Source organism: Micropterus dolomieu, linkage group LG06 (genome assembly GCF_021292245.1).
Source record: "Micropterus dolomieu isolate WLL.071019.BEF.003 ecotype Adirondacks linkage group LG06, ASM2129224v1, whole genome shotgun sequence".
Taxonomy (NCBI): domain Eukaryota; kingdom Metazoa; phylum Chordata; class Actinopteri; order Centrarchiformes; family Centrarchidae; genus Micropterus; species Micropterus dolomieu.
Genome location: NC_060155.1, coordinates 23,457,012 through 23,470,314, shown reverse-complemented (window position 1 = coordinate 23,470,314; position 13,303 = coordinate 23,457,012). Strand labels below are relative to the sequence as shown.

Genomic DNA, 13,303 nt, shown 5'->3' with positions numbered 1-13,303 from the left:
AACATTCACTTTACAACCACATACCTGCTGGCTTTCTATTTAAACATATAGTAACGTTTTGCCCATTCAACTATTCCAACTGCCATTAACCATTGAACAAAAAGTGAGTTATTTGTTATTGGTAAGTAATATATTGCAAGTAAAGCCTCAATTTCGTTTATCTCACAAACGTCCATTTGAGAGAGCGGAAAGGTCGAATCGATTGGTTTAAGTTGATCCAATGGGAAGCACTGCTGTCTTCAGGGCTTTTCGTTCGCTCGTACATGGAATACGCTCCATGTTTAATTTTAGACTTCAGACTATACTTCAGACTAAATAGTGGAAACAAGTGCATAACCGGCAGTTTCAGTTGGTCAAACAAATTGTTGAAAATGGTTGTAAATGCCAGTTTTACCTTCTTTGGTTAAGAAATCCACCATACTCGTGTGTCAGCAGCAAGTCACATAGCAGGCTGGAAGTTATAGGTTCAAGTACAAGAGGCAAATAATCCGACAGCCCTTGAATGTAACACTAGCTAATGCGTTCGGTTTGGGGGTTAGCATCACTCCAGCAATATGAATTGGTTTGTGTTGGGCCTCTAGTACGATTTCAGCCTCGGGGAGCTTCTAAGTAGTATTTAGGCAACATTATGATTATCTGGCAGTGAACAGCCTCAAATTGCCCCCATGGGCTTCAAAGCTAAGGTAGCTTAACATCATCTCCTCGAACTGAACGTTATGCTAACCACCGGCAATGACTAGCTAGCTAGCTAACGTTAGCCTCTATCAGTTTTTTTGGGTTCGTTGATCTTAATGGGTAGGGAATTAAGACATTTGTTTGTTTTTTCAACAAAGTAAGCAACGTGTGTAATATATAACTTACCTATATATATTTTAGAGAAAATCGTTTTAAAATGGACCTAAATTTTTACTCTGACCTGTCGGACGGTTGTGCTCAAAGTGTTGATTCGGAGTTTTTGGACACCGAGGCATATGGTGGATATTCCGAGGAAAACAAGGTAAGCTAACCAGTGTTTTACAGGTCGGCTTTGACGTATGGAAATGCAGAATATTACTTGTATGCTAACGGTCTGTTTCAGTTTCCAGAAGGCAGCGACAGTTACCTCACCATCAGTGGAGGGGGGCACCCTTTTTTGTCCGCTGAGGTCTGTGAGTTAATTAAAAAAAACATTGCAGTTCAGAGTAATACATCTCCATTGTATTGATATTTCCACACGTGTCCCAGTTCAAGGACTGACACATTTTTCTTTATCCTCTTCCACATACAGCAGACATTCCATACTCCCAGCCTCGGGGATGAGGTTTTTGAGATTCCCCCCATCTCCCTTGATCCAGACCCGACTCTGAGCATCAGCGATGCTGTGGCCCACTTTGAGTTGACAGACGGGTCAGACGGCACCAGGGGACCTTCAGGCTCCCGTAGTCTTGTTAGCAACCTGGTGGTCGAGGCCAATGATCCTTCCTTTGCTTCCACCTTTGTGAGCCCTGGGTCTCAAGGCTTGGAGCAGCTGAACCTTGGGGCAATGGGCCAGGCTGGAGGGGGAGCCCTGCTGAGCTCTTCTGCACTGGTGAGTGCTCAACCTGTGGACCCTCACACAGTATGCGGTTTGCTGTGTTTAAATGATAGTTGTTCATGAATGCAATTAAGAGTTGTTTGCAACCCTTTGCTTTCTAATCCCTCTACAGGAACTGGGTAATTCCAGCGGTTCACATTTCAGCAGTTCATCCCCCATGACCATTGATGTGCAACTTGGTGACATCGGTCATGGTCTTTTGGGAAGCAGTCAGCTGTCCACCATTAACCAGTCTGAGCTGGCACTGGGTCTCGGAGGTGAAAACATTAGGCATCATTCAGAGACAATTGAGCAGCCGCTGTCTGCAACACCATCACCAGCTGGTTCCCTGCAGGATGAGGACATGGATGACTTCAAGGTGAGGGGTTAAACCATTCGTGTAGTCTCGTATAAATGCATTTTGGATTTCATGCTGTGTTTTAGATTCTGCCTCTAATATGTCCTATGCTGTTCTACTTTTCCTTTCTCTACTCAGAGGAGTGTGCTGGTAGACTCCCCCATGGCTTTCTCCTCTCCGTCTGCCCTCTCCCAAATGTCCTCCCACCCAGTTACTACATCTGTTGTATCCCTGGCTACAGCCAGGAGGGGTGGGGGGAAGCCGGCCACACTGGCCCCAGTGGCTGGACCAGTGGGCGCTAAGAAAGGGAGGAAGAAGAAAGACCCAAATGAACCCCAGAAGCCCGTTTCAGCGTACGCCCTGTTCTTCAGAGACACCCAGGCAGCCATTAAGGGTCAGAACCCCAATGCATCTTTTGGAGAGGTATCAAAGATAGTGGCCTCCATGTGGGACAGCCTGGCTGAGGAACAGAAACAGGTATAAGAACACATGCTTGCATGGTATAAAATGGGACTATGCCAGTCTTGGGGGAGAAAACAATGATTGTTGGTGGTAATGTACAGACAATTGACAACAGGATTACTTGTTTTGTCTCCATTAGGTGTATAAGAGAAAGACAGAAGCAGCCAAAAAGGAGTATTTGAAAGCCCTGGCAGCTTATAGGGCCAACCAGCTCTCAGAGGTAAGACCATGCAAGATCCTGCTTGCTGTATGGGACGTTTCATTCATAGGGCTTTTCAAAATGTTTAACTTTCTTCACCACAGCCTGCCATTGAGGAGATGGAGACAGCCCCTTCGCCTCCTCCACCGGTGGTCAACGTGACACCAGCAGCCGTTCCCTCTGCTGCTCACCACGCCATCCGCCTGGCTAACAACAACAACCTAGAAGAGAACACCATCACCAACATTTGTGCCTCCAACATCATCCTGGACATTCCGGAGAGGACCACACGTTCCCGCACGGGGGCAAACAAAGCCTCCTCTCCAGCAGCTGCAGTACCCCCGGCCCAGACCATCACCAAGATCATAATCCCAAAGCACATGTTGCAGGCAGGGGGCCAGGTGGTGACTGTGTTGCCCGGAGGGGTCCGCACTTTGCAGCCTACACTGGTGGTGTCCGGTGCCTCTCGTCAGCCACCTCCACTGCAGCAGATGCAGAACGCACCGCTTCCACCGCGGCTCCAGCAAATGGCGCCAGCACCTCCCCCCTTACAGGCCAAGCCCCGCGAGGGAAGCGCCACGCCAGGTCTTCCTGTGTCCATCACGGCTACACCACCACCTCCACTCCAGATAAAAATAGTCCCTGCCTCATTGCAGGGCAAAGAGGCCCTGCCAATTATTGTCCCTAATACAGCAGCTGTGTCATCTACAGTGACCACATCTGCCCAATCTGCACCCATGGTGTCCGTGCAGGTGGTGAACTCCACTGATACGCCAAGCAATACAGACGAGGATGAAGTTACAGAAGTGCTCCCTTCAGAAGATGTAAATTTTCTTCTTAATTCATTGCTATTGTTTGTTTGTTCTTTAAAACTGGATTATAATTCATCTTCAGACAGCAACAAGCTGTAGCAACAGATTCATTACTATCAGATTTAACTGGTTCAAGGTTTTAAAGTAACTGCCAAACTCAGATGCTCAGCTAGTGTCTATAAATCTCAACATTTGTTTGGTTTACAGCATTTAATCAGAGCTGTAATTTAGTTGTTTTCTTATCACGTACCTAAGAAATAAAAAATCTTTAAGATCAAAATCAGAAAAGAAATCTACAAATTGATCTAGATCTTTCTAAATTCATTCATCCAAAAATGGAAAGGATTTACAGCTGTAAATGCATCTGTCTGTGTGTGAAGAGCTCTAGTGAGTGAGACTGTCAACAAGTTTAAAGGCAACTCTGTAACAAGTAGCTACATGTTTCTGTGGCTGAGATGGAAGATGCTGTGCTCACAAACACTGTTGCCTGGGTGTTTCACCAGCTTTATAGCAGAGTGGCAAATAGAAAAGCTACAGTTGAACATGTTCACATGACATCAGGGGTAGTGAAAATTGCTCTTCACTCATCACCTGTAAATTAATGCAGCTCAAAGGGTAGCTTTGGTATTTTTCAACCTAGAACCCTTTCTCCATGTTTTAGTTTTCTGAATAGTTGGAACAACATTTTTTGAAATTGGCCCAGTACTGAGCGTGCTGCAGCTGGCAGTAGCCAAACAAGGCTGTTTCAAGTCCACTTAAGTTCTTGTTTTTACCACTGACAGGTTCAGATTGTTAGCCTGATTCTTAATGTCTAACATTATGGAAAGGATCTCTGCAGAAGAGTCTTTTCTTTTTTAACAGCGTAAGATCCTTTTTGTTTAACCAGAAACAACACTCTTCAATGCCACCAGAATCCATCCAACAGTAATTTTACCTCGCAGAACACAGGAGTTGCTGATCTACCACTGCCTCCGTTGGTCAGTTTTTGTGTAGTGTTGTGTGTTATTGTGTGACTTTGGTGTTTTAAAGGGTTAAAAACAAACTAACCGACTGAAGCAGCGGTACACCAGAGGGGTAAAATTAGTATTTTTATTAATGGAGTCTGGTGACTATGACAAGAGCAATAAAGTGGCGGTTTCTGGTTAAACAGACAATGATCTTACTCTTTAAAATAGGTCTTTCTTTATAAATAGCATTTCTATAATGTTATCAGACACTTATAATAACAATCTGTCCAAGAAGGTGATGTTTTATATAGGCGACATTTATTTTTATTCTCGCCTTAGCTTTCATTGTGTCATATGACGACGTGGACAAAAGGACAGTGGTGTAATATGTCATCTACTGTGCCTAGATCAGTATATAGAAAATACCGGGTACCCATATTATTGATGCTTTTCCACATCCTTTCTCCTTGTTTTTTTTCAGGATGAGATGGAGGTGAATGGGTCCACTGATGCCGCAACTACGAAGAGCGTGTGTGTGAGGGTGGGCTGTAACAACCCAGTTGTAGAGAGTGAAGACTGGGACAAAGAATACTGCAGCAACGAATGTGTGGCCACTCACTGCAGGTGTGTAGAGGTTTGAAACATGCACGTGTTTAGTTGTTGTTTCCAACAGACATAAGTTACTTTTCTGAACTTAATATTTTCTGTTTTTCAGAGACATATTCAGGGCGTGGTGCTCGATCAGGAATCAGACCATGGGAACAGTGAAATAAAGAGCAGCCACTACCAATCACATTAACAGAATGCTTGTTTTTCACTGAGAGTGAGTGTTAATAGTTGAAGGACCGATGCAGATCTGGTGCTATACAGAAATGTCAAAAATGTATTTAACCACATTATCATAGTCCCCTCATTGTTTTGTACCTGTACTGTAGGTTTGGCAGTTGCTGTTCAGGACAATAAACGAGTAGTATTGCTAAATGGCACTAAATTAGGACGCAACTCCATGTTAGTATTTTTGGTACACAGACTTTCTAATGATATGTCTGCAGTGTGGGTGTTATGTTTTATTATGTGTACAGCTTTTAGTCAGGCATCATGGGACTCAAAGGCAGCTAGAGTAAAAATCAGCACAATTAAGTATTTAAGTTAATTACAATGGTATTTTTACTAAAGCACACACAGGTCAGTTCATACTTGTTAACTGGGGGGAAAATCTGTTTTTCAAAAAACAAGGAAATGATCAACATTTCAACCTTTTCACAGCATTTTGAGATATGACTGTACACTGCTCACCGTCTGATTTGAAAAAGAAACATTTCCATTTATTTCATCACTAAGCTGAAATATGCCTTCGTTTGAGTAGAAACTTAGTTTGTATCAGTCTCTACCTTGTTTTTGTACTGCGGCACTACATTGGCCATGTCGGTTTATTATTGCCTTCATTTTTTATGTAAACATTCTGTTCAGATCATTGCCAGTTGTTAAAAAATCCTAGACTTTGATGCTTTCTTAATAAATGAGCAAAATCAATTTTCCTCTTTTTGCTTGGCATCTTAAAGCAGCGAAAGTTACATCTTCAGACTGTTTTCAGTTCCTTTCTCACTTATTTTTAGCTCAAATTCTATTAACTCCACATAGAATCAAAATGTAGACTAAAGTGCCTGCTTCAAAAAAACAGGAACAGTTATATTTATGTAATGTACATTTGTATGTTTGATGTTTTGAATTAGATTATATGGATATAGTTTTTCCTGTTTTTGAAATATTGAGGTAATTTTTTAATTGTTGGTGTGGTAAGACTATCATATGTTGGAAGGCCCTCAATATTGAGAAATATGTAATAAAACCTTTTTAGTCTTTCATAGCATGATGTCATTCTGTTGAAAAAAAAGCCCTCCCATCCTTATAAACAGTGTATATTGCAGTTACATTTACATTATACTGAAATAAAGATCCACAATGAGAGAAAATCAACCACACATACTGTATTTACCTTAAAACACCTTGCTATACAGTATTAAAATCTATTATTAGGCCAAATGTTCTATTCATTTTTGGCTTAGTCAGGTCTTTGCTCTGACCCATCTCCACTTTTAGTGCAAGTCAACCTTAGTTCTCCTCGATTACAGATGATTTAAGGCAGTCTGTATCCAGTGTTGGCTGAACATTTTGAAGGATTATTCACAAAACTTTGACAATAGAGGCCCTACTGGGTGGATCCACACGGTAAAGCCCCAAACCAAGGCACACTGGCTGAGTCAGTTCAGCTTTGAATGCATGCAGATGTGTGATTGTCGACTCCACAGCGCAGAATGTAATGTGGGCTTTCTTAAAATCAACCATCACTGCTATTCGGCCGCTCTGCAAGGTCCCAGAGAGAGCAGTTTTTCTTTTATTATGGTAGGCAGACAGCTTGCCTTTGCCATTGTGGGTAAGGCTCCAGGACTCTGCGTTGTTTCCGAAGGCGCTGCTGAACTTGCTCCTACGTTGGATGGTCTTGTAGGACACGGCGATGTCCCAGTATCCCTCAGCCTCCACCACCCAGATGTGGGTACCAGTGGAGAAGCACTGGGTGGAGAGGACCTGCGGGGCTTTATTGAAGCGGCTGTTACTGTTGGGATAGTCCAGCTTGGTTTTCACTCTCTCTACTGTTTGGAAGTCAGCAGAGAGTCGAAGGAAAGGACTCACTGTGCCCAGATCCAACATGAGAATTCCTGAGAGAGACAGACCATTTGGGTTCACATACACAATATTTCTGCTACCTCAATTTCTAGTACATGCCCATGGAAATTAAAGTGGTAATTAGCAAGACTGTTCTTGGATTTAAAAGGGATTCAGCTGATGTGGTGTCCTCTGAGATGTCCTGTGTGTCTCATTTTACTATTCCTGTCTGAATTTTTGGTTGATTACATCCGAATCTCAATATAACAAAAATACTACCTGTTTAAAGCACATAGCTTTGAAAAGTTAATCAAAGCACTACACTTAATTTAATACGGGGTTCTGCTGCTGCTACCTGACTCTGTCTGGTATGACCAGTAGCTTACGGTGGCTAATTTTAGTTAGTTTTAAATATATATTGCTCTGTAGCTAAAATTATTGCCAGTTAGCTGACTTTGACTCATCTTTTACTTCTGTTATGTTTTATCATATTTATCATTATACTGTATATATTGGTTTGCTGTGTAGCATAAGTTACATAGTCTCATTTTGAAATCTTAATGCTCACTATTGGTGTAGTAAATCTGCCTGCTGACCCCCATAATATCATATTTTCTGACTTTGAGCAGCAAAACAATGTAGTGTTTTAAATGCACACCGTTATGATTGTTTTTTTTGGAGTGTCCCAATTATGTGTTTGTGAACACCATATTGTGGTTTCAGAAAGCTGGAGCCCTAAATCCATATCCCATTTGTGAGAAACCTGGATATGCAAGCTGGATGTAAACAATATCATCCAGGTTTCTGATCATTCTTTGCCATGCACACATCTGTGTCCTCAAATCAAGGCATGTATTAGTAAGTCATTAAAGCAAAAAAGATTAATCAACAATGTAATGATGGTGTACGTGCTGAAATAAAAGTTAAAGTCTAACAATATATAGATTTATAATATAAAAAAAATTATTGTTGCTCTCATCTTCCATTAATGAAGATAAGATTAAGTTAAATCCAGAGTGGTAAATGCAGCCACAGTCCAGGCAGCCAGAACCCAAACGGAGTTCATCCTCAACTATTAAGGCATCGATGCAGACGATCACAAACCTGGATAATGGAGACACCTGGTTATTAATATCACTGTTATGATTCTACTGTGTTCCATGTTAACATCATATCCCCAGTATGATCAAAACCAGGATCAAACCTCAAACCAGCATATTAAAGTGCATGTAAATGTACACTGTCTGCTTATCTTTAATGTGACATTACAGACAAAACAATGACTTTCAAGTGGTCAGCATCACACTGGCAGCAAACATGGCACACGTTCTCTCCAGCACTTTAAAATCAGTGTAATCCAACACAAACAGACGGTACTGCTCTCTGATTGATTTTAATTAACATTTCCATTCTAACACTATGTTTCAACACTCATTTTTTTGTACCTTGTTCTTCTGTCTCTGGAGGTGTGTGGCTCTTCATTGGATGATCAACCAAGAGTTCTATGCAGGAATTAAAAAATATTTTTATTATATGTATATATTATAGTTATTTGGGAAAAACATATAAAGATTATACACGTTGGATGAGTTACTAAGGCGTTGGCCCTTTAAGTGGAGCATCAGATGAGACAATAGTGCCTTTAACTTTAACTTATGTCCTTGAGAAAGTGTCTGAGCAGCCACATGCTCCAGAGGCACCTTCTTTTAATATTTAACCTCCTTGTGAGAGTTCATGGAAGGATCACATTAATGAATCAACAAAGTAGGGCTCTCAATTCCTGCAATTTACCTGCAATGGAGGAATAAATGTGATGCACGCCGTTCTGCTGCTTGTCCAGCGCTTCTGTTAGCGTCTGGTTTTCCACAGAGTAGTTGTAGGCTGGTTGGAAACAACGAAAGACATCAGTGAGTGCATGTTTACACATACAAGACAAACACTGTTATGGAAATAACTTTTATGAGTGTGTTATTTCTTATTGAAGAAGAGGATGTCAGGAATCTCAGGACAACTTACACAGCATTGTATATTGGAGCCCAGCAAGAGAGACTGGCAACAGCATTAAAGAGTATAAACACAGTGTAGTAGCAAACTAAATCTGAAGGATGCATCCTCACAGGAAGTATTTATCCTTCCTAGACCTACAGAGATTCACAATGTGTCCAAATATGGTTATTATTCACCTCTCTATTCATGTGTGAAGATGGTCTATTGGTTCAACACAAGACACTATGCTTACCTACGTTAACCTAAGTCTCATTGTGTGTCATTAAAGTCATATGCAACACCATATGCCCAAAGGATACTAAAGGACAGTACCCACTCCAGCCACAGCCTGTTCACCCTGCTGCCTTCTGGAAAGAGATATAGAAATTTCTGCTGCCACACCACCAGATTGCAGAGCAGCTTTTTCCCCCCAAGCTATCAGACTCTTAAACTCTAATTCATCCTCAGCACTGCTCCACTGATGATAGTTTATTTATTTATGTAGTTTGTATGATGCTTTGGCAATATTGTTGTTGTACATTGGTGCCAATAAAGCTAATTTGAATTTATTTCTGTTTAACATTTTTCATAATTGATTCTGTATTAATGTATATAGTCTGCTATGTAGCAGAAGGGAGTTACAAAACTCAATTTCACTCTATAACTTGTTATATTGTGACAATAAACCTACATGGAGCCAGTCTGTCTGTCAGTAATGAAACAAATTTAAGAAAAAAAGATAATCTCGACCTTGGATTATCTAGGAGATGGACCACAGAGTGCATCCTTATCATGACAGCTGTGTTAGTCAGTCGACTAAGCAAACACAGAGACAGAAACTGACCTACTGTTTAGAAGAGTCATAGGCTGTCACCTTTGGCTTACTTTAGCTCAGCAAATGATCCAAATATGACATGAGGAAACCTGTGTTATATTATCCTTAATGAAGTAAAGGTTCCTACACAAACACAATAGTAGGGGGTTTGGTCTTACCATAATACAGAACTATGAACCACAGACAGAGCAGCACCATTGTGACACTGTTGAGAAAAGGGTTCACTTTGTGTTTCTGTGAGGAAGAAAATACATATTAGATCTGAAAAGTGTTGGAAACAAACGGCACTATAAACCCATTAAAATCACAGATATTGAAAATTTAGATAACACAGCTTACTTCAAGCTGAAGGTCTTCTTGCAGTTTTTTTACAGACTCATTGGTATCTGTAATTTGCTCCGTGAGCATTTTGAAGTGCTGGTCCATGTACTCCTGTTGAATGCACACACAGTTAACCTTACTCCATCACATCACAGCTCTTTATTAAAGCTGTATGATGTTTTCACTGAGTGAATTATTTAAAACCAAGACTCTATGTTTTTTTATATGGCTGCACTGGTCCATTAAATGAAAATATTCTAGATGCTTTGAGCAGCATAATATACAAATTTTCCAAAGGTTCAGCCTGGCATATTTGGTATCTTGTACAACATGAACTTCTAATGACTGATCCATGAGGTTTAAGAGGTTACGGCATGAATGAATCAGGTGGAGTGGGGATGGTACATGAAAGTCTTTTCGATAGTCAGGGACAAGAAAATCCAGTTTCTCCATAGTGCTATCCCAACATTACTCTGTAAATCCAACCTGATGTTTTTTACTTATTGACATAATGATGTCATGATTTGTCCCCTGCAATTTAGTGTAAAAAAAAGACTGTTAATCAAAACTCACAGTCAGATGTCTTCTCAGGACAGTGGAGGCCTCAGTGGCCAGGTTGCCCCGCTTGGTCTCCAGGGCGCACACGTTGCAGATATAGCGTCTGGACGTGTTGCAGTAGTACCTCAGCACCTCGTCGTCGTGCTGCGGGCATTTCCTCTCCATGAGATCGCACAGGGGCCTGACCAAGGGGTGTCCCGTGAATACCGGAAGCTCCAGGTGGTCCTTGGCGTGCTCTTTGCACAGCAACACCTCACACTTCAGACACGTTTTAAAGGCCAGAGTTTTTTTCTCCGGGCAAAAGTCACAGTACACACTTTTTGTCTGCTCGTCCTGCTTACAAAAACCAGATATTAAGATGTGGGAAAAGGTGTGTTAGACACATTTGTCCTCTTTTGAGATTAGGTTTAACATTCCACAACTATTCCTTTACTCTCTACATCTTTCAAGTGGCACGAATAAATAAGATTGTAGGTGAGAAAATGCTCATAGCAGATACCCTCCTCATCTTGATCACCCTGAAGTCCTCTGCGATGTTGGCCAGTGCGTAGCTCTTCTGGAACCTAATGATCTGTCCAAAATCTTCCCTACAGACTGGGCAAGATAAGAGAGTGTCTGAGGAGTGATCTATCACGTTATCAAGACAGCCCTTACACATGCTGTGTCCACAGGGCAGCTGCCGAGGATCCTTAAAGATGTCCTGGCACACTGGGCACGTCAGCATCTCCTCAAGCTTTGTTTTCTCTGTTTCTTCCATTTTTGATCCCTCTTCTTCAAAAAGTGCCTGCCAGAGGGGACAGGAGGGTGTTAACTGCTGCCTTTGTGAGCACTTACTATATCGTTTGTTATGAATAACCCACGAGCCTTAGCACAAGATCAGAGATGCTAATTAGTAAAAATGACTCCTACCTTTAAAGTTAAAGCTAAGAAAAGCCCTCAGTTTTGCTTGTCTTCTGTTGTCTGCGGAGTTTAAATTTGTACTTCCTGGTGGGGCGGGGCTTAAGAGGAGTAGGATGTAACTTGGCCTATAGGATTACATAATCAAAATATCATTATTAGATACAGCAAAAGCAGGACACTAATTAATTACACTATTCATTTTTTTAGTCATACATAGAGAGAGAAAAATAAACACGCGTTTGTGGACTTTTAGGGCGGCTTCACACCTAAAGGTCTGCTTCCTGAAACGAACCAGCGCTTGAATAACATTGTTTAAATTTTCCAGCTGGTCCGGTTTGCCTTCACAAAGACAAATACTCAAACGGTCCAGAAAGTGTAAACAAAAGCCATGTGATGGAAATGGCGATCGATTATTGGTCACACAATCCTACTGGGAAAAAGACAACACACTCCTCCAAATCCTGGATATCATCACGGGGCACCATCAGGTTCATGTTGGTGTTGCTCGGATGTGATGTATTATGCAAAAAATAAATAAATAAATAAAACAACAGCTTCTGTTTTTAGAATCTATATGTATCACCTTGGAGGAATTAATTCATGCTTAAGGATATGTCCCCACATGCTACATACATTACAAAGTTCAATATGGTGCCGACTTTCATCAACAATAAATATTACATATTATAATTACTCAGTTTGTATTATTAATATTTTATATTACGTGGGCTATTTGCTGTAATAGTAGTAATCTCTTTCATATTTCGACTGTAATTTTTCTATTCTCTATTATATCTCGTTTGCAGAGGTTTGACGGGTGACTGGTGTTAAACTCCCCCACCTTCTGGTATTAACTGTTGCAGTACTTTGCCTTTCTTTTTATTTCCTCTTAACATGTTTACTGTAGAAACACCAAGGTCAATTGGCAAACAGTGAAAACCTTCTTGGTAAATAAACGTATCCAGCTCATGTGCATGCCGAAGGCATTGCTAAACTAAATGGCAGAGCCATTATTGTTCCACTGGTGGGTTTTCTGTTAATTACAACCATCTTAAACTGTGAATAAGTCACGTAATGCAGCCTTAGGGCGAATAGGTGTAACATACTGTTTTCGTTTATCTGTGAGGTTGAAACCTGTCGACATTTTAAACCCGTTTTAAACCTTTAACCCTTTTCCCGAGTGACAAAATGTGAACCCGAAGTCGCGACTCCTCGCACAATAACGTAAAATAAAAATATTCTAACGTTTTGTTTCCTTTCTACAGTATCCAGCGGGATTTAACGTTCATATATCCGCTGATAAATCATATAAAAAGGCACTCCTTATACAGGCAGCCTCAAAATAACTTACCTTTCAAATTTAGCATTAAGTAGTTAACCGTGTTCTTGTCTGTAACTTCCCATCGTTACAGATCGTTAGCATGACTTTCCATTGCGTAGATTTACTAAAAATATAGATATGAAGTTTTAAAAAAACGTGACACAGGTGTTTTCATGAATGTATTATTATTATTATATAGTTTCTGTATAAATCTCGTCCTTTAACCCAGCTCTTACTGACTACTTCCTGTTTACATCACGCAAAGCACGATGGGAACCCTGGTTGCAAAAAAAAAAAAAAAGGGGCTAAAAATCAAAACGTTTACTGCCTATTAATATAAGTGACAAATTCATCAAAATTATGTTTTTGTTTTACACCGTCAGTGAAA

General features: G+C 40.8%; 2 protein-coding genes across 3 annotated transcripts; one reads left to right on the top strand and one right to left on the bottom strand.

Moving 5' to 3' along the window:
- Nucleotides 1-281: 281 nt before the first annotated feature.
- On the top strand, nucleotides 282-6,193 carry tox4a (TOX high mobility group box family member 4 a). 2 transcript variants are annotated; one of them, XM_046052430.1, is made up of 10 exons: nucleotides 283-683; nucleotides 877-997; nucleotides 1,079-1,144; nucleotides 1,268-1,567; nucleotides 1,686-1,931; nucleotides 2,049-2,387; nucleotides 2,512-2,592; nucleotides 2,676-3,395; nucleotides 4,812-4,954; nucleotides 5,046-6,193. In XM_046052430.1, the coding sequence occupies exons 2-10, from the start codon at nucleotides 893-895 to the stop codon at nucleotides 5,101-5,103; spliced, it is 2,058 nt and encodes a 685-aa protein (XP_045908386.1). In that variant the 5' UTR covers nucleotides 283-683; nucleotides 877-892; the 3' UTR covers nucleotides 5,104-6,193. The 2 variants fall into 2 exon arrangements, with proteins under 2 accessions (XP_045908387.1, XP_045908386.1); XM_046052431.1 differs by having other exon boundaries at nucleotides 282-997; nucleotides 1,271-1,567.
- LOC123972774 (E3 ubiquitin/ISG15 ligase TRIM25-like) lies at nucleotides 5,474-13,152 on the bottom strand. Its single transcript, XM_046052432.1, has 9 exons — nucleotides 12,946-13,152; nucleotides 11,604-11,719; nucleotides 11,194-11,478; nucleotides 10,710-11,027; nucleotides 10,155-10,247; nucleotides 9,974-10,049; nucleotides 8,786-8,875; nucleotides 8,440-8,496; nucleotides 5,474-7,047 (listed from the first exon to the last, which is right to left on the bottom strand). The coding sequence occupies exons 3-9, from the start codon at nucleotides 11,449-11,451 to the stop codon at nucleotides 6,515-6,517; spliced, it is 1,425 nt and encodes a 474-aa protein (XP_045908388.1). The 5' UTR covers nucleotides 11,452-11,478; nucleotides 11,604-11,719; nucleotides 12,946-13,152; the 3' UTR covers nucleotides 5,474-6,514.
- Nucleotides 13,153-13,303: the final 151 nt, after the last annotated feature.

Bases quoted from the DNA above. Each gene is read 5' to 3' on its own strand.
- tox4a (XM_046052430.1), top strand. From the start codon at position 893: ATGGACCTAAATTTTTACTCTGACCTGTCGGACGGTTGTGCTCAAAGT. The intron at 998-1,078 runs GTAAGCTAACCA...GGTCTGTTTCAG, and splicing joins GATATTCCGAGGAAAACAAG to TTTCCAGAAGGCAGCGACAG. The intron at 2,388-2,511 runs GTATAAGAACAC...TGTCTCCATTAG, and splicing joins TGGCTGAGGAACAGAAACAG to GTGTATAAGAGAAAGACAGA.
- LOC123972774 (XM_046052432.1), bottom strand. From the start codon at position 11,451: ATGGAAGAAACAGAGAAAACAAAGCTTGAGGAGATGCTGACGTGCCCA. The intron at 8,497-8,785 runs GTAAATTGCAGG...ATTCCTGCATAG, and splicing joins CATTTATTCCTCCATTGCAG to AACTCTTGGTTGATCATCCA. The intron at 7,048-8,439 runs GTACAAAAAAAT...TGTCTCTCTCAG, and splicing joins TCCAGAGACAGAAGAACAAG to GAATTCTCATGTTGGATCTG.